At 35.4% G+C, this 20,450-nt stretch overlaps 1 protein-coding gene across 5 annotated transcripts in view; it reads left to right on the top strand.

Annotated features, from left to right (window-relative positions):
- LOC138940046 (lachesin) overlaps positions 1–20,450 on the top strand; it is a 253,582-nt gene that overhangs the window by 189,258 nt on the left and 43,874 nt on the right. For all 5 annotated transcript variants that reach the window (XM_070308549.1, XM_070308546.1, XM_070308547.1 and 2 more), the window contains 2 exons: positions 10,872–11,079; positions 11,419–11,580. In XM_070308549.1, coding sequence (XP_070164650.1) covers positions 10,872–11,079; positions 11,419–11,580 — 370 coding nt within the window. The remainder of the gene's footprint in view (positions 1–10,871; positions 11,080–11,418; positions 11,581–20,450) is intronic.

Raw genomic sequence — 20,450 nt, forward strand, 5'->3', positions numbered from 1 at the left:
GACTCACACGATACTAACTGTAAATCTAGATAGAACATATAAAAAGAGATAAACGTCTTTCTTACATCTTCAGTATATTTTACTTATTTAACATCGAAGAGAGAGATAGTTCTTTCCGTAAAAAAAGAAAAAAAAACATAATCGCTATCCGGTATACTTTGCGATCTACGATCTCGTCTCGGCATTGAGGACCGCTGTTAGGCAACCGTATTGGAAAGGCATCAGTTGTCCCGTCAGGGAGCTGGATGCGACGCCACTACCGCCGCATCCTGCAGGCGATCAACGTTACACACGAACAAACATATCGGCAGACGTAACGAGCGATGTAGTTTCCCGAAGTGAAACGAGTATATGTGCGCTGAAGATATATGAAAAATCGAGGATATCCTTGAACTTCATTAAAAGTTGTCGATTGTAATGTCATTTCCATTTTGTTCGCGGATCAAATCAAAGCCACGTGTGCCTATTAAATGTCAAAGATCTATGAGTAGCTATATAAATTGCTGTCATTCTTAGGAGAATTCAATTCCATCAGACAGCGATTTTATATCGTTCTGGTAAAGGAAGAATATATATATTTTAAAATAACAGATAATCCATCTTACACATTAATGAATAAAACATAATTATTATTATAATTGATATAATTATGCAATAATCATTTGTGTAGCTATAAGGACCTTTTTCTTTTTGAATAAAATAAGATTATAAAGTTAAACGCATCCTAAACGTACATAACTGTTTAATTTAGCAGGAAGCATCTCAAATGCATCTCATAATTCACTTCATCTCGCTCCGCTTTTCTTGAAAGGAAAAAAACCACATAATTATTTGAAAGCTATATTCATAGCCGGATAGAGGCGTGTTGTTCCGTTAGAAAATTGCATCAATCACGCGATTAGGAATCTCGCACGGATAACCTTGAGCGAAAAACGGGACCGATCATGAATCAATCACAGAACTCTGGTAACATATTATTATATTATAAAGTTCACTCGCCTCTGCATACAGGCTGTTTCAAATCTGCTGAATTGTTTTTATTTATAAAACTTGATGACTTTCGGGACGAATTTTAATTGATAAAAACATCATCGTACTAATAGCCTTTGTAAGATATGTAATTATTGAAAATATTAAAAATTTTTTAAAAAATCAATTATGTTCTCTAAACAGAGAGAGAGAGAGAGAGAGAGAGAGAGAGAGAGAGAGAGAGAGAGAGAAGAAATAAATAAAATATTTATCATTTTCAATTAGAAACGTCTTACAATTAGTCACACAAAGATGTTAAAATATTGAAATTTAGGGAAAATTTTGACATATGATTTTCCTTAATATTTATTTCGCATCGATTGTGAGGCATCTCTCATATATAAAGTCTAGTGTTACACGTATGAGAAGCGGGATCGCATGCGGGGACTAGTTTGCACTGGGCAGAAGACGGTTATTAGGCGAGAGCAACCGCTCCGGAACCGCCGCATGACTCGGCGAACTTTCCAGACGATAACGCAAAGGTGGAAAATCACTGATATATCAAGCGCAGGAACCGGGAAATTGAGATTGCATCAACTTCGGAACTCTCCTACGGCTATTAAGAATGCCATTAAAGTGATACGAAAGGCGATGTTCCTGTGTAAGCAAACGTTTTCCGATCGCGTCGCGTCGGCGTCGCGTCGTTTGCCGATAAGCGTCTCCGTTCTCGCGAGCGAGCCGCGAGTTTCTTACGCGATATTGAATAAAATGGTAATTTTTTTTTTCTTCCCCATCGGGACCGAGTTTCCGAAGCGCTCTTCAACACCACCATCGTATCGGTATATCGCTTTGTCGAAAATTTATCGAGACATCACTCGCATCGAGACACCTCGGTTCGAGAATAAATTCCCCGGCTCTCTCCGAGCGCTGTGCGCGGAGAGCTTGTGAAAGCAGCCTGAGAATTTTCCGTCTCTTTAACGATCGTGAAAATAGACCATTGTGCGGTACTGGGATATTTCCTCCTTCGAGCTGTACGCAAAATAATTTCCATTTCGTCTCGGCCGGAATGTACCGCAATAGTTGGATTTCACGAGAGATAACGAACAGGATCGTTACACTTGATCGTTTATTGTTGTTTCTATCGAGAGTATAAAGATATTTAGCTCGTGCCTGGTGCCTCGAAATCTGAGGATCGTTTCGGTTTTTCAGCCAATAGTGTTTTTAGACCGTTGAATTTGTCGCAATGTCAAAACCATTCCTTGTTGCTTTCTTTATGATAATACAAATAAGATGTGTTACGTCCAGACTCGGATGAGTCGACGGAAGGGCGCAACAACTATCTTTTATTATCCCGAAGTTAAACATCTCGTGGCGTTTAGAATCGAATCGAACGAACTGACAGGTCTGAAAACCAGGTAAACGACTGAGTCGCTATTATTCAGCTAGTTATTCAGACGTTCGTTCGGTAAGAGAATTTTATCTCTTTTGTATCGCGTAAACATTAAAATTTAGTTGGAACAGCTGTTTTTTTCGGATAGTTCATTTTTCTTTTTTTTTCATCATGTTTAATCACAACTTTGCAATCCATTTTCTTTCAAATCGAATTTTTATATATGGTATATTTATTAAAACTAAAATTTTTATCTTTGCATATATAGCTCTGTTATTTTTTATTACATTAAATTATGACTTATATACATATATTATATATTTTAAATATTATTGAGAATTCTTTTTTTACAATTACAGTCTTAAGCTTAGAAAACACATATTTCTTTTTTTTTTTGCATAAAGTATAAGCGGCGTAGAAAAATAATTTAATTCTCTAGGTTGTAAATTGCCTTAGAAAGTTTACACAGTACCATAGTCGACGATAGTAGGACGCGCAATCGTTTTTTCTTCGAATTCAAAACACGTAGCCCGATTACGGAGAGAGTCTCGTTAGAATCGACATTTCGAGAGCGCATAGTCGGCGCACATTGCAATTCTCGGCCGAGCTCTTTGATCAAAACGCCAGAAAATTTCATCTACCGCGTGCCAAAGTTTCTCTCCTTCTCTCTCCTCTCTCACTACGCTTCGCCGGAACGCGAAGAAATCGTATGACTTCGCAAATTTTCCCGGATTTAATTATGCTACGAAGACCTTTCCGTGCTCGGGGAATTGCCTCTTTGACCCTTTTGCAAGACGAATTGCGCGGCGCCGCGCCGGCCGAAAAATCGTTTCGAATGAATGCAAAGCGCTAATTCACACATAGTAATAAAAATGTCTGGAAATCCGCGGGCGTGTCTCGATTTTAACGGTGTCTATTAGCGTAAAGTGTCTCACAGATTATTCATAAAATTACGATTCTTGTATCTGTGAAAGTAGCATTTCACTTAATGAATAATTACATTTGCCAAATGTTATTACTTCGTTCCGTGTGTCTGCTTCAACTATTTAATAAGACAATTATGACTGAGAGAGCATTAGAGTAAACGTTTATATATTATTACGTATTTATATTAAATTTGTGAAAGAAAATTTTCAGAGCTTGATATTCGCTTTTGAAAAACTGATTTCGAAAGAAATATACGAGCAATTTGTCATCATATTTAAAATTATCAAACAGAAAATATGAGATTAGACTGTGTATTCATATATAAAAAATTTGAAATCTGTAACTATTATACATAAATACATATCTGCTGACAGCTGTTTCGGATTAATAGTAGCGATAAAATTAATTAAAATTAATAAATTGAAATATATATATAAAAAAAAAATATATATATATATATATATATTTATATATATATAATACATTTGCTTCAATGTTTTCTTATCAATCGTAAAATAAAGCAACGGTTTTACATATACATAGCATAGCATTCTCTTTAAGCCTTATGTGTTAAGTTGTTAATGCGTGTGTAAACTGAAGAAATTATTTATACGTTATAGATATTTAATAGAATAAAAATTAATGAACGTATTTAGTGACAAATAGATTTTATATGTGTTTCCATTTATCATAATATTGCTTTAATCTATAAAGAAAATGACATTTATAAGTTTCCGAAAAATATCCCTAATGTTTAAACATAAGAGCTGATTATATAAATACAATATATAAATCTATGTTATTTATAGAATATGACGCATTATTATCTGCTTTAGTCAATATTAAGACACGGTCTTCTGCTCGCAGGAAAAATAACTTTAATCGTATGAATCATCGGAAAAGATAACGACGTTCTCTTCAACTGAGTCAGCTGTTACTGATTAGAGGAACATTAAAGCACGGGAGTAGTGCAAGACTGACTGATTAACTTTCCTTCTGCGAAATTAAACTTGGCCTAATAGTTGTTACACTAACCCGCAGGAATATTTTTACAAAGTTGATTAAAACGGGCCATGTATTCACTGGTTCTCAATGGCGAATCATTGTCAGAATTGTACGCGTGTTCTAATCCCATTGTTCTGCCTCTCTATGCCAAGCTTTTTTCTTGTTATGTTCTCAAACATAATTCGCTTTGCCTTTTTTCGCGCGGTTTTTTCTTTTAGCCATATCCCAATTTGGCCTCTCTCTTCTTCTTTTTCTCTCTCCTTCTCTCTAATCTGCCCGAAATAGCTTTCATCCTTCTCTCTTTCTCCATCCTTTCTCTAGTCTTCTCTGTTCTTCCTTTCTCTTACCTCGATTACGCTGCATTTTCTTTCCCTGCCTCCCCTCCCTCCCCTTCTTTCTCTTTTCTGTTGAATAAATTCTGGTCTATTCCACTTTCTTGTTCCTTTCCAGTCTTGCTCTCCGAGCCGCAACCCCTCTGTACTTTTGAATTTTGCCCCACGGCCATCGTCGCGCATGCAGCCCCACGCCCAACTACCGTAATAGCACTTGAACGGAGCACGGGACCAACCGCGTATCGTTTACGAGCTTGTAAATTTTCCTGCGGAATTACTTTGCGAAGAAATTTAAAAGTAAGGCGTCTCGGTGTTAATTAGTGATTAATTAGGAGTATACCGGCTGAGCGGATTATGCTTTATTAAAAGTCGTTAATATCCTGGATCTTTCCCCTTTGCGTTGAACGACGGAAAACTTCGATAGTCGATAGATTCGTCGGATGAAACTCTCGGGGTAATCTTGGCAAGCGTGCCAGTAAACTCGGTCAACGCTGTTTATGTTTTTGAAGGTAACGAAAAATAGTATACGAGCTATGCATCGTTTATTCCGTCAATTTTGTTTAAATTCTCCGATGGTATTAACTTTTTTTAATCTTATATCAAGAGATATAATTTTGTGAAGTATAATGAAGAATAATCGTCTGCTTTTTCCCATAACTCACTATGACATGATATCAGTTGTAAACTCAAATATGAGAATAGGAGAAACGACAGCGTGTGAAATCAGCAAAAAAAAAAAAACATCTTTCGGAATTAACCGTGACCGATTTACCGTATTATTTCACTCTTTTTGAAGGCAAATCTCTCATGAATTATATACGCACATTATACTTGCTCGAAACTTCCGTACTGTTGACTTCGCGCGCTCTCAGCTCTCGCGATATATTTCACGATTAATTTCTCGACGCGCGACGACAGCAAGCTGAACTATCAAAATTAAACGACGAACAACCCGGTTGCGGCTCGCGCCCAACATCTTGCCGTAACGACATTTCCTACGTGTCCGTTGCCAGCAGTTTAATCCGATTTTGCGAAACGTTCATGTTGTATAAATAACAAATAACAAGTTGCTCTTATGACGAAACATTTCGCAGAAACGTGAACGTTATAAAGTCAATATAGGATATTTTTAGGATATTATATATAATAAACATAAAACTTTCAATTGTTTGATGCAAATCTACTATAGATTATTACGTAATATCAAACATATTTAGGAAATTATGAGACTGACGCTTGATATTAATATAATAAAAATAAAAGAGAAGTTGCGAACTTAAATTTTACTTACAGATTCAACAATTACACTATTTGTTATACGAACATTATTATTTAATCTTCATTATTTATTTATCACAAAAGTGTACAGGATATTTTTTTATATTATCAATTATTTTAAAAATTGCATAAACTTATAATTATTGTGCTTGCTGAACATGCTTATATAAAAACAGAAAAACTGGTTTTTTTAATATCTTATGAGATACGAAACACAACTTACTGAACTTGATTTGGCGCTTCTTTGAATTCAGCAAAGTCATCGTAATTCTAATACAAGATATAACGCTTCTTCACGATAACACTTGCCAGTTGTATATTTTATACAGAATAGAAGACTGAAACTATTGTAGCTTAAATTTTTATCAGCGTTTCTATGGTTGTGCAAATATTTGTTTCCTTGACTATAATCATGTGTAATGGTCACGTCTTATCGAATCACCATTTCTCGCCGCATAAACTATGCGTGAAATATTTTTACAAAATTATTTTTACAACAAACGTTATATATTTACAGAAATTATATTTACGAATTTCGAATAAATAATATTGTATTTTTATACTCGAAAATATGATATACCATATATATCAGTCAATAAGCATATTAATAAATTCTTAATACATACTCTATAATAAATATATCTTTTATTATATAAATTAAGCATTGCTTAAATCTTGTTTTAAGTTTCTAAAGGTATATTTGGATGTCATCTTTAAATTAAAATTTTTTAATTGTCTTTTTTCTCTAATTATCTTTTTCCAATTCAAAGACTAAAATGTTGTTAAATTTTATTATCTATGTATTTTTAGTTTTGGTTTGGAAATTTAGTATTGGCTAGAAATAATATATAAATATGAATTTCTATTCGCGTAAATAAAGAAACAATTGATCTCGCAAAAACAGATTGTATTCAACAAAGAGTTGAAATGATTTCATGGCATAGAAGTTACGTTACGATATTTATATTTTAATTATTGCGTATCCTCTTATCAGCCTTCGGGCTGTCAATCGATCACCAAAAACAAAAATTTCTATATTAAACGAATGCGAGAATTAAGCATATAAAAGTGATCGGAGCGAGTGATGAACGCGTGAATCTAGATTGTATTGAATCATCCATCGTACTGTCAATAGATAACGATACGTGCAAACAGAATCTTCACACGTTAGTTAGATAAATCACACATGCGTAGGTATAATTGTAAAAGCTAGATATCCATATCGCATAACCTGTCACGATCACTATAGATTTGTTATAATTTAGAATTGATCGTTTCTCAATATTTTCTATATATATCTGTATTTGATGTGTTCGCACCTGCGAAAATATAATTCTTTACGATTCCGTATAAAGTCGTGAGTAAATATCGTATTCCATGTAGATATTATTTTATGGCATGTATATAATTCCTTTCTAATATACTTTCTTTTCCTCAGTGTAAATAAAATATACGAAAAATTAACGGAAAAAGAGATATCCAGCCGAGACTAACTTTGAACCACTGCCAAAATTTTCAATCGATCAGTGGGAATTTCTTGCCGAGACCATTTAAGATCTGTATGATATCATAGCCATCCGTAAATATTCCTCTTAAAAATGCGTTTTTATTCGAGATCGTCAAATCGTAGAGGCTATTATTTTTCTATAAACGTGACTTTTTCGCCATTATCTCAATCATGATATTATCTACGATTAACGCGTTTCTTTTTTTATTGTCGCATTGAAGTCACGCATATTTTTGTCCACGATTTAATTTTCAAGACAGTCCAGCGAACACATTTATATAAGCGAGTATCATTTTCCTGCACGTTCTCGGCGGCTTCTTTCCTCTTCGTTAGAACTTAGAAACCATCCGCGGTGCGTGACTACGAAAGTTTCTCGTATCGTTCTACGGTGACTTTTCTGAGAGATCTTGGGAGAAGGCAACTTTCTCAGTGCCTACCTCTTGCTTATAAACCGTCGTGAAAATTGCCCCGAGAGATGTAGGTAATATAAAACTTATTAATCTCGAAAGTTTGCATGGCATTATATAATGATCAATTTATAATCTCGAGGAAAAAGAATGAAGGGGAAATTGATTTATAAATTATCAGGCGTTAATTAATACGAGAAATGATTAAACTTTAGACTTTTATATGATGATCTATCGTGTGTCTCGGAAAACTGTCGTTGTTATTTTTTTATACGTGTGATATAGGAAAATCTGTCAAAAAGTCGAAACTCTGTCAAAAGAGACGACTTTGCGAACGTTTTCGCGTGACGGATTTCAGAATTACTCGCAAGCTGGAGCAAGATCTGACGAGTTCGTAGATCCTCTGGAACCGGCAAATCCTGTTGGCAGACAAGAGCTTCTGAGATCCGCCACCATCTATCTTCTCAGCTCTTCGTTAGGAGAGCCGTCAGTAGCGTCTGACTGTTTAAAGAACTTTCCCAGGATGTACTGTGATTTCCGTACTTGAAACTTTTGCTTACCCGAGAGCCGACGAAAAGGAGAAGCGGTACATAGACGAACAATTCTAGACGGAATTGTTGCCGAGTTCCTAGGTGAAATACCTGAGGGAAAAAGAATTCAGGACGGAGTGAAACGGGAAACACCAACTTCTAAATGTAAATGTCTCGTCGGATTTAGATTCACGATTAAGCATAATTCATTTGCCGAATAATCTCAAATAAAATCACTTCTCGCGCGTCGTACAGCAAACTATGGCAATAAATCTAATACTAAGCTGTTTACGTTCCCTGTTATAAAGTTTTGCGCTAAACTATTATTGTGAAACTTGTGTCATCAGATATGTCTATTATTTAACTGTTTAATTAATTAGATAAATCACGTTTCAATTTCTTGTCTTTGAGAGTCTACTTGACTTGCAAATTGATAAAATGTTACTCTTTCGAATTACATTACTCTATATGATTCCAGAAATACGATTTTCAAGAATTACAGAAATATCGCTACGATATATTTTGCACGAACAATGGTGCATATGGTATATCATTTCGAATAAAATTTGAAATACTTTGCGCGGATTAAATGAAAAGAAAGACTAGAAATGATACAATTTATTCCGTCCGAACGGGCTTGTTTCTGTCTTAATTTGAGCAAGTATGTATACGTTGGAAAAAGAGGCGAGTAAAAAAGCGGAAGAAGCGCCATTTTCGCGGATGCACATGTTTTGCCAAACAGCGATAACGAATTTAAAAGGAAACAGTGAAAGATCCAGAGTGAAGAGATCATTGCGCAAAATTGTGATATAAAACTTGATTAATATTCGATTAAATTGCGCGTTTTCTTTAGTTATTTAACTTATATTATTTTATAATTTTAAAATGTAGCACGCTAGAAATTTTTAATTTTCCATTTTGAAATCTTATTCATTAGAAATTCAAACGTGATCAATTTTTTATTAAACGATAATTAACACAATTTGATAGAACTTACGATCATGTAGGAGTGATATATTAGAAAGTAAATATCTGTTTTTAATAAAATTAAAAATGATATATCAACACAATATAATAATAAAGTTTTTGTAATTTTAATTTATATTAAAATTTTACAATACAACAATATCTATGCGTGCAATGAAATGATAATTTTTAATATTGAAAAGGTATTTTTTAGATTATAAAACAAGTCTTTTAGAAATTACAAGGCATTCGTAAAATTCTATTACAATTTTTATATTATTCTTTCACAAACAAAATCGCGTTTAATGTCGCATTTCGCAGATAGACAGAAAGGAAAATGCTACTGGGATAAAAGAGCAACCAAGCGGGCTGGAATTGCCTTTTTTGTCTCTTTTATCAAGAAAAGCATCTTTAAAAAGGGTTGAAAGAACAAGAAAAAATGAGGAATAATGAGCGCTCACTGCGGTCAGACGACAAAGATTTAAACTGCAGGATTAACTCAGAAATCCTTGAAGGTGTATAAGCTCTGTCGCGAAATGAGCTTAGTCGGTGGCCTTAATTGGAGCAGTTACCTCTACGTGACGTAAAATATCGGCATAATAATGTTTATCCATAGCGATCGCGCATAGAGAATACTACATCGCGATTTTCTCTTTCTCCTTTCATCGAATTGGTGGCCATTCGTAGCATATTTGACGGGGGACAATGCGGATCGCATTGATGAAAACGAAGTCAATAAGTTAAATGTCGATCGTAAAACTCGGCGGTTCTCGAAATGAAGAGAATTTTTTGCTGACTTCGGCCGCGAATCTCGGGAAGGGCACGTGATGTGCTAATGTGAAAATATTCAATGCAGGAATGCGGCGCGATAAACGGACGGTTGCTTCCTGCTTTTATGAACACGTGTCTGCTGGAGCTCTGTATTAAGCGAACGCGATGAAATTTTCAACGTGAAGGTTGTTGAACTCTTTGCTGTCACGCTTTGGATTTTAGGGGATTAAATATACGAACTTGCATATATTTAATTACAGTATATATATATATATTGTATTTTATAAAGTTTTAAGAGTTTCTTGTCCTGAAAAACAATCTTTATATTTCGTAATGTCTCAAATCGAATCGAAGGAAAATATCATATTATATTTAAAACATGAGATTATATTTAAAACATGAGAGAGAGAGAGAGAGAGAGAGAGAGATTCTTCTGTAATATAATATAATAAATCATAACAATAATTTCAAATAAAAAATGCAAGAATGAGTGATTTGTTATTATTAAATTCCACGCGGATCTTCTATCATTTTCGTATTTCATATCGCGTGTTTATCGTACTGTTTGCAAAATTATAACAAAATTGTAACTTGATGATGCAAACTTGAAATATTAAATAGAGATATATAACATAAAATTTAATTTAATTTATAAAAAGTATATATATTTTATGAATGAGAAAAAAATAGATAGAGAAGAAAATATAATTTTTGATATAATCATATAATAATCAACAATATATACTTTGATCTAACAATATAAATTTAAATATTTATTTTTTGTTTCAGGTGGCGTGGATTCATGTTGGTCGTCAAATGCTGTTGACTATTCACAAACATGTAGTCGTGAAAGTACCCAGGTTTTCTGTGTCGCATGACAATCAGAAGACATGGTTGCTTCACATTAGTAGCGTACAACAAGACGACCGAGGTTATTATATGTGCCAAGTAAATACCAATCCAATGATAAGTCAAGTGGGCTTTCTTCAAGTCGTCGGTAAATATTATTTTACTAATAATTTCAATTAAACGATTTTATTTTAGATTTATTATATTTTCTCTGTAATAATTAATATGTAATATAAAAAAAAAATCAATTGTACTCTTTTTTTATATTTTTATTTTGAATTTTTTTATCAAATCTAATTGTGTTTGTGTTACGCGATGCATATAAAGAGTACTTTAATGTTCTATAATGCTCTACATTTACTCGAAACAGAGATACAAAATACGTTTCAAAATACGCATTTAAATAAAACGTTTGATAAACGTTCCATTTATATTAATTACACAGCGTGTCGCTTTGAGTAAAGAAGCTCTTCTATGTATGTTCCAGTGCCACCAAATATATTGGATTCTCTTTCTACGGAGAGCACTGTGGCAGTTCGGGAACATCAGAATATTACTCTCACGTGCAAGGCTGATGGATATCCACCGCCGAAATTAATGTGGAAACGAGAGGACGGTCAAGTGATAAGCCTCAACAAACATCACAAAGGTATGTCAGGATGTCAAGTCTTCTTCTATTTGTCGTTATTCCGTTGAATCATTCTCAATTTATTTTATATGTGGCATATCGGAAATCTATTTTTATTCGCGGCTCCCTTGATATTTTGCGTCTATTTTAGTTACTTTAGCGCAACGAAAAATGCGATATTATTCATGATAAAAAAGATATACGTTACGAACAAAGGATTTCGCATGTGATATTAATCAGCTTTCTCTATCTTGTATTATTTATTTGTTTGGACCATTTCTTATTTCACTGAAATGAATAGTGTGTTAAATAACTCTCCTTACTCAATTATACAATTATTATTTTTTTATATAGATATCTGCCAATATTTTAAATATTTTATTATAATCTTACTATTTTTTCTTACTGTATTTTTCCCACGCACTGTCGCGATAGATATCATTGTATATCTAACATTCAAACATTTAATATTGTAACATTTTACGCCGAATTGCATTGTTTCGAACGTTCGGAGAATTTTCTTCATTCGTTTATGTAAGAAGTTGGAAAACGATTTCAACGAGTTTTCCCTTACTATCGAGATCTCTTGTCTACGCGAATCGAAACTTGAAAGCACTTTTACAAGGGGAAACGAGCGTATTTGTAATGCAGCCGAAGTTCAATGCGGAAAGTAATTTTTGGTACGAAGATGTTCTTCTCCGTACGTTTTTCTTCAAGTTAGACCGAGTCCCACGAGTCGCAGCATCGACATCTCGCGCGAGTAACGGACTGGCGGACGTTTGCTGAATCGAAGAAATTCGAAGTGAATTTTCATCAATTACGAACGATGTATGAACCATGTTGTGCACCATCAGCGGCATTAAAATGCGTTAAGAAATCCAGAGTAAAATTAAAGATGGTCGTATACACGTCCTTCGCGATTTAACAATTTCTTTTTTCGACAATCGGATTTACGAAAAGTTTATTAATTCGATAACCGTAGTGATGTATATATGAGTGCAGATAAATTCAGTGACGAGAAAAATATCCCGATGAATATTTAGTAATTCGGCAAAAATAACTATGTATATTATTTAACATGTGTGCAGTTACTTTTTGTAGTTAAGTTTATAAACGGATAAAGCGGATTTTTTTACTTAATACTCAAATGTCAAATCTTGACATATAAGTAATGTAAATGCGCGATGAGAAAATCTTTAATGTGGATAGCGGTACCTGAAACCAATTATGTCATCATTGTTAAATAATGTGAATTTTTTTCATGTTTACCGACTTTATTTTAAGTAGATTTAAATTTTGAATATGTCCTTTTTACGGCGTGATATTTTTTATGTGACAAGCTATGACTTTTAACAGGATTTTACTAGATTCTCAATAATTATTCGTTTGCGTGTTCTTGCCATCGACCTGCAGCATTTTTCCGTTCTGCTTTCGTGATTAATGTCGCATAAATGAGATATTTTTTTTAGGAGCTTACAAAAAAAGATACTATTAATATAAATCAAGATTTATATCACATCTCTTTATGAATCCCTTTAATTATGCGAAAACGGATTTGTATCTACTACTTTATTCATATCATGCTAATCTATGAATCACATATTATCTCGAATATTGCAGTAATTCTAGATTCGGATGGATTAGAACAATCTTTATTATTTAAGATGTTAAATACTCATATCAAGTAATCCATATTAATTAAAGTGTACATATATATACTCACATACTTAATGTTTCATGCGTACACCTGCCCTGAAATATTACGAGAAATACATTTCATCCCCTGAAATGAATCATTTTCAAAAGAGAAACAATTAATTATTGAGGTCAAAATTACGATACCGCGAATTCGACCTCGAGAAATTGCGAAGGCAATAAATCGCGGCAATGATGGCTCGTAAAGCGCGGCGCGTTTATCTAATATCTACATTGTGCCCCCATGCGTGTTATGTCGTTATCTTTGCACGTTTAGCGTTATAGGGATAGAGAGAGAGAGAGGGGGGGTGGAGGGTGAGAAGGAGAGAGCGAACTATACACGCTCCATCGGAGAATGCCTAGAGGGTGCTACGTTCATGGCAAAGCAATAAAGTGCGATAAACTGTGTAAGTTCCCACCCACCATCAGTGCTATTAGCAATGTGATTATCGCCTACTCTCTCTGACAGTCAGTAAGCTGTCTTTGGAACGTATCTCTATCGTATATCTTTTCTTCATTTATCTAAACACGATGGAATTTCTTCATTGAATAATTAACGCAGCTAATGTCGTACTATCTTTTGTTTAATATAAATCTTCGAATTTAAATTGATCAATTTAAATTAAACACGGTAATTCTTTTTTTTTTTTTTTGTATCTTTCTTATCGCGTCATTTCGAATTTTTATGAAAGATTAGCGACCTATCGAGAGATTGAATAATAATATTATTTTTCAAAGTAAGCCCTCCTCAAGCGTTGTATGCGGTACTAACATTATTTTTCATATTTGGCAACACGCTGTCGATTTATCGATCGAATACATATCACGTTTTCTCTCGTGAAAACGTGCCAGCGGGAAATCTTCAGTGGCCGCAATCTACGAGTTATCGCAGTCAAGTGCAATAAAGTTCGGTAGATTCGCCCTGCAGCGTAGATTGGTAAATGCAATTATCCGTTTTCGCGATTCCTTCCTTGTGCCGCATTGTGGGCGCTTTCTGCGTCTCGTATAAACTTGGATTCGTGAAACGCGACGGATTCTACGAGCACCTTACCTACCCACCATCCGCTATAGAAAATTCGCACGTTTTCAGGCTCGTAATTGTTAAAACGCCACGAGAGTTATGCCCGCGCGAAATCCCTGATGGGGAACACGGCCGCGAATTAACGCCGCGAGATACGATAAACTATGTAATGCAATTGTTGCGCCGCTCGCAATTCTGTCTATCAATCTCGCCGAGTTGCGTTCGCATAAATATTTCGACGTAAACGAACAACGAACGATCATCGTCACGCAGCATCATCGCCACGCGTATGCAATTTATTGAAATGGTATACGCGTTTAATGCGGATTATCCTAATTGGCTTAACGGAGCTTTAAAATTGCGCGTTAAAAATCGATACGACGCGAGTGTGATACGCATCGATGTAAAAATCAATCGATCCTCGATTTAGGAGCGACACTGTATATAGGAGCATTACACGAACGATTCGTCGCGATACCATAATTTTATGCGCTGCATATATATTCTGCGATATAAAACTATCCCGTTCTATTTCATTTGAAGCTTAATCCTGGAATGTTTAATTGCGGCTTTCTCGATAATCGCGATACGGTTTGAAACGCGTGATAATCTTTTGTTCTCGCACATTTTTCATAATTAATGTATAAGTGAAATTTATATCAATTGTTTATATACCGTCGGCTGTTAATATTCCTACATATATCGCTTCTTTTCTATTTTCACGCAGACTGCATATGAACTTTCGGTATATCGCGTATAATATCATATTAATGTTTTTCGGGGTAAAGAGCATTTTTGTTTTCGTGACATTAAAAATTTGGATTCTTATCGAGCCTCTTTTAGACACGCCTAGGAATCCACGATGTATTTTGTAGCGAGGCGAGCAAAGTCACCGCGAAGGTAGGAAAAAGGCAGGGACAACCGCAGGGAAAAGAGGTACATCGATGCAAACAGCGGATTAGCCAGGGGGATTTGTATAGCGGGGAAGCGCTATCCTCGCGTAAAGCTCGGGCGAAGGGCTTTTTGCTCTCGACCTCGGCGCTCTTCTTAAATATTGTAGAGATTAATCAACTCTCTTTCCAAGCCCTTCGCGCGCGAGTAGCTTCTACCACCGAGTGCGAGGAGAAAACGTCCGTCAGCGGGGCGGACAGTCGGGTCCGGGGATGTCCGGAGGGGAGAGAGGAAAACGTGAAGGGTGGAAGGAGCGCCTGTGGGTGTGAGAGCGGTGGCACGAAAATTATGCGCACACACGGCGCGTCTATGAAATATGCACTGGTTACTGAAGATACGCGACGGTCTCTCCTTCGGCGTGATTCCGACACGGAATTAAAAGGGTCTCCCGCTGTTGCTGCTGCCGCTGCTACTAATGTTGCTGCTGCGGAAGAACGCGTCTATGAGAGGCTTAAAGGCTGTAGCAGCGGAGCTACACGCGGTTAATTTCTTGGAGGAATTTTGCCTCTTCAGTGCTCGCGCGTATATATTATTAGGAATGTTTGCGAAGCAAACTTGAGTTTTGTCGATTATGTAATAATATCCAAAAGATAAATTTAAGTAAAAGCTCTGAGAGACAAGATTACATATTTACGAAGAAAATGGTAATTACATAATTTGTGTTAGAATCTTAATCGATAATGATGAAATAAAAAGTTTACACTATTTAAAACGGACAGCAAGCTGCATGTGTGATCATCTGGAATTAATAATAATTGATGATTATTTGTGTCGATATATTCTACTTATTCTTATATTTATACTCATCAACAAAATTTTCGGAAAGATATTTATGACGCAAATGAGATCCGCAAATAATGTAATCCGCGATTAAGTTCATGTGAGCGTGTTATAATTTATTTATGATTTCTTATGCACCACCGGGCTTTGCGAATAATACACGTTAATAGCGCATATGCTTTCGTATATTCCTGTATCCATATAATCCTTCCTAGTATTCATTTTTAACAACGCAACGCACTTTACGCTAATTAAACGCGCTTCGTCCCAGCTTTATGCTTGAAATCCCGTCGCGTCCCTGCGTAAATTTTCTTCTGAAAAACAACGATAGAACGCTATTCCCCTTAATATCAGGTAGCGTAATAGGTTAAATACAGGTATAATTCAAGTGAGAAGGATTGCGAGCTAAGGGCGTACTTTACGTTCTTTGCATCCGTGTATATTATGCCGCAATGCATCGTAGAATAGCCACGGCTCCTATAATTACAAATTGCTCATAACAGCTTTCGAGCTATTCATTTTCTCTTGTCAGCAATTAACTATAATTCCAATGATTCTCAAGAGATAGCATGAGGTATCTTATGAAGCGTGAAATGCGAAACTAATAGTTTATTATTATATACAGGGTGTCCCAGAAGGAAAGCTCAATATTCTGGGAAGTGATAGTATCGTCATTTTAAGCAAAAATATTCATATGATTAAATGTCTTATTAAAAAAAAAAAAGAGAGTATATAAGTAACACATATTTAAATATCATAGTAAGCTTTTCATTTTATTAAACAAAAAATATTTACTATTAAATATATCAAAGATATTTTTTATTGGCTATTTGGCTTCGCGAAATAATATTTATTTCACGCGTTTAGAATAAATAATAATTTTAAAATATATATATAATATTTCCATAAAATTATGTATCTACAGCTAGAAAATATTACATCCATAACAGCGGGATATAAAAACGCGTATATTTATCTGAAAAAAAAAATAAGATAAATAGAATTATACATGACGAAAATGTTTTCAAGTTTTCTATCCTATCTCGTATATTCTCTCGTCGTCTGCTCTAGAAATATGACAGACAAATATCTCGTATACTGCGTACGCGATAATAGCATTTGATTACAGTACATACATACGCGAACGATTAACGGATCGCAATCGTATGTAACGTTGTTGCGTAACGTGGAATATTCCGGCGACATTATTACAATGCGTCGCGCATCCCGTGAACAAATAACAGGGAGCAGGTAGGGAACCTCCTTCCCTTCTTCTCCCGCCTCCTCAGAATGTCACGATCAGAAACGATAATCTAGCTAGGTTCGCCGCGATGTCGTGCTGCGCTCCGAGATCGAGTTATCGGACTTCGTATCCACTTTCGGGAACGCATCGGTAACTTTTAACGAGCGCTCAAGTTTGACAGTGCACACATTTCGACGACAACGATGCCACGCGCTATGGGAGGGATGCTTTACGTCAACGACATACGTGCGCGAGATAAACGAGGGTGTCTCATCTACCACTCGCGTTGCAATTTGATACATTTAACGCGCGTAACAATGCTTTATATTTCTCTATATTTAATACAAAAAATTCCATGCTGCTGTAGGAATAATTAAAAATAATTTTTTGTAAAAAATGACGCGATATTATATTCGCATAAAGAGATAATTGAAAAAATATCCTGTAACTTGTGGTTCATCAAAAGATGCGGATATGTATGTTGCGTTCACTGAACTATACGTCGTGCTAGAAAACATCCGTGACTACTTTCTGTCTGATTCTTTTCTGCTAAGCTTTTGATTCGTTGATATATTATTGAAAGATATTGTCAATACATAACGTATTTATTTTTTGTGAATATTTTGAATATTTTAAATATTTTAAATATTCTCGTCTAATTAAAAACAACTTGTACGTTTGAGTGTTTAAAGTCATACATATCTAAAGACACGGATATACCTTGCTTCCTTTCCTGAGCACGTATAGAGTATGCGAAGTTGCATTAGATATATGAAGGCGCTTGTTATATATCCTTAGATTGTCGAGTCACGCCAAAATGCCAGTCGCAGTAAGAGACAAGACAAGTTATATCGGCACTTTGTCCAGCCCGAGGCAAAGTCGAAGTTTCAGTGCGCAGGTTATCGACGAGGAGATGTGGAGACTCTCTAATGGGATTGTTAAGGATAGATCGAATCCATAATTTCAATGCGAAGTCGACCCGCGCGATCGACAGTTCGATGCCGAAATACTGATTTCCCATGTTTCTTGATTTTTCTTAATTACTTCTTACGCAGATAAGATTTGAGAATTTGACGAAGCAAGTGAGTTTGATGTGTTTAACGCATTAAACTGTATAGTCTATGTTTTAACATGAAGAGAAATACATTTATAGAAAGATAATTATAAATTCTATTAATTTTTTTTTAATGTTTTCTAACAGAAGATAATAAACTAACAGCGAGAGATGCTACTCGTTTTTTATGGAATTGTAAATGTGTTTCTAGTTAATATTAGATTAATCTGCTAGTATATAAATATCAGGTAACTTTAATAAAAACTTTAAAATCAAAATAGATATTAATAAAAGTTTTAAAAATATAATTTTATATATTTTTAGGTCTTTCGTATCAAATCTTTTTTTGGCAAAAATCGCGGTATGAATGGAACGTTTTAATTGACAGAAAAAGATACCCCTTATGGCGAAGAGAAAACCGGGGGATCGCGAAGATAAAAAGTAGACTCGATTAAAGTTCTGTTCGCAGGATATATATATATATATATTTTTTTTTTACCCCCTTTCTTTATTCACTTCTTGAAGCCACGTGCACTGGTCATTTAACCGTCGTTACCTCGAGACTTACGCAAACAGAATCAATTCGTTTATCGCTGGTGGATTAATCCTTCTTAGACGCAGCGTGTTATGTAAACGGCCAAGAACTTTTAGCGTAATCGCGCTCCTTCGCTTCGCTAATTCCACTTTTTTCCCTCATCGAATTGTCGTTTCAGATCGTTTCTTCGAGAGATTCGCGTGAACCGCCGTCTTTATCGGCGAACGAATTTTTGCGAGCGAATTCGGAGAGAAATACGTTTGTTCCTCGAAATCATTAGTTCTTGTCGCGTGGAATGCAATTCGACATGCTTTCTATTTACAAGGCACTCGGAAGAAAAGCCGGAGTTCCCTTGTTTTGTACGCTTCGTCAACGTAATTCAATTAATTTCGCGAAATAGCGGTCGACGCTTCCTACCAGACGGCTTCCACTCGGAAGCATAGATTCCTGTGTTATTTACGGGAAAGTGCCGCTAGAACTGCTGAACTGATAGGCAGAAGAGCTGTACGGTTCGTGCTGAGCTTCAGATTCCAACGATCGGAACCGTCTGACGTAACGTGCCAGATGGACGAATCTGTTCAAGGATGTTTACTTGCTCCAAGCTGGATGATGTTGAAATTCCAATAATCGTACGTCTTATCGGGACGGTTGCGTTTTAGTGTTGAGGTATGTCGGAAATTTCCCCGGTAATGTTTGGCATCTTGAAAGCATGTCAAATATTTTTCTACGGTATTTAGAGTGATTAATATACAAAAATATTGTTTTTTACATCAAACCCGAGATCGTTCCACAGAAGTTTTAGCTTCAAGATTTCTCTCGTGCAAATGTCAATAAAGTCGTTGGAAATGAAAATCATTGGAAACTCAGAAACGAAACTCGTTAATCTAATTGAAATTGAACAATTGCATATTAATAGCGAATAATAAAAAAGGAAAGACTGAAGGGAAATTTTAATATAATAAATTTACAAGATAAAACCACGAGATTATACGAAATGGATCCAGTCAGGAAAATATTTGAATACGACCATCAACTATGTACATATTATAATAATATAGAATATCAAAAATTCACGAGTCGAGCAGGGTTAATTTTGTGGATATAATATATATATATGGCGTTAAAGAACATTTCGTTCTCGTGATATTCGAATTACTTGCTTCGTCTCGCAAGAACTGAGCGAAAGCTATTTTGGAAACAAGTATAATAACGTTATGTAAAATCATTATTATCTGCTCTCAAGGCGATATCTCTGGAATTTACTCAATTAGATTGCAGCATTCGTGAAACGTCATTGGCCGTTAGATGCGCCATCCTGACGCAACACCGGAGAGACGTTTCGGTTTGAAGGCCGAAACCACAGCACAGCTTCCTGACCATAGCACAGCGGTTGGTCTTCGTGCACGTTTCTCATGAGTTAATGTCGGCGCCATCTGGGACACGTTGACATCCGTACGATAACATTCTTCTCCCCCAAGACGTTGTTACGCTATCCAGTTTTAATCTATTGAATTTTATAGCGAAATTGTGTCCTTCAACGATTGTTCCTGGCTTGATCATTGAATAGAAACGCGTGCATTCTAGCGGAAATAACGCTAGAATGAGAATATTA

The sequence above is a fragment of the Polyergus mexicanus genome, unplaced genomic scaffold, assembly GCF_030449975.1.
Source record: "Polyergus mexicanus isolate NDT 795.1 unplaced genomic scaffold, iyPolMexi1.0 SCAF_16, whole genome shotgun sequence".
Classification (NCBI taxonomy): Eukaryota; Metazoa; Arthropoda; class Insecta; order Hymenoptera; family Formicidae; genus Polyergus; species Polyergus mexicanus.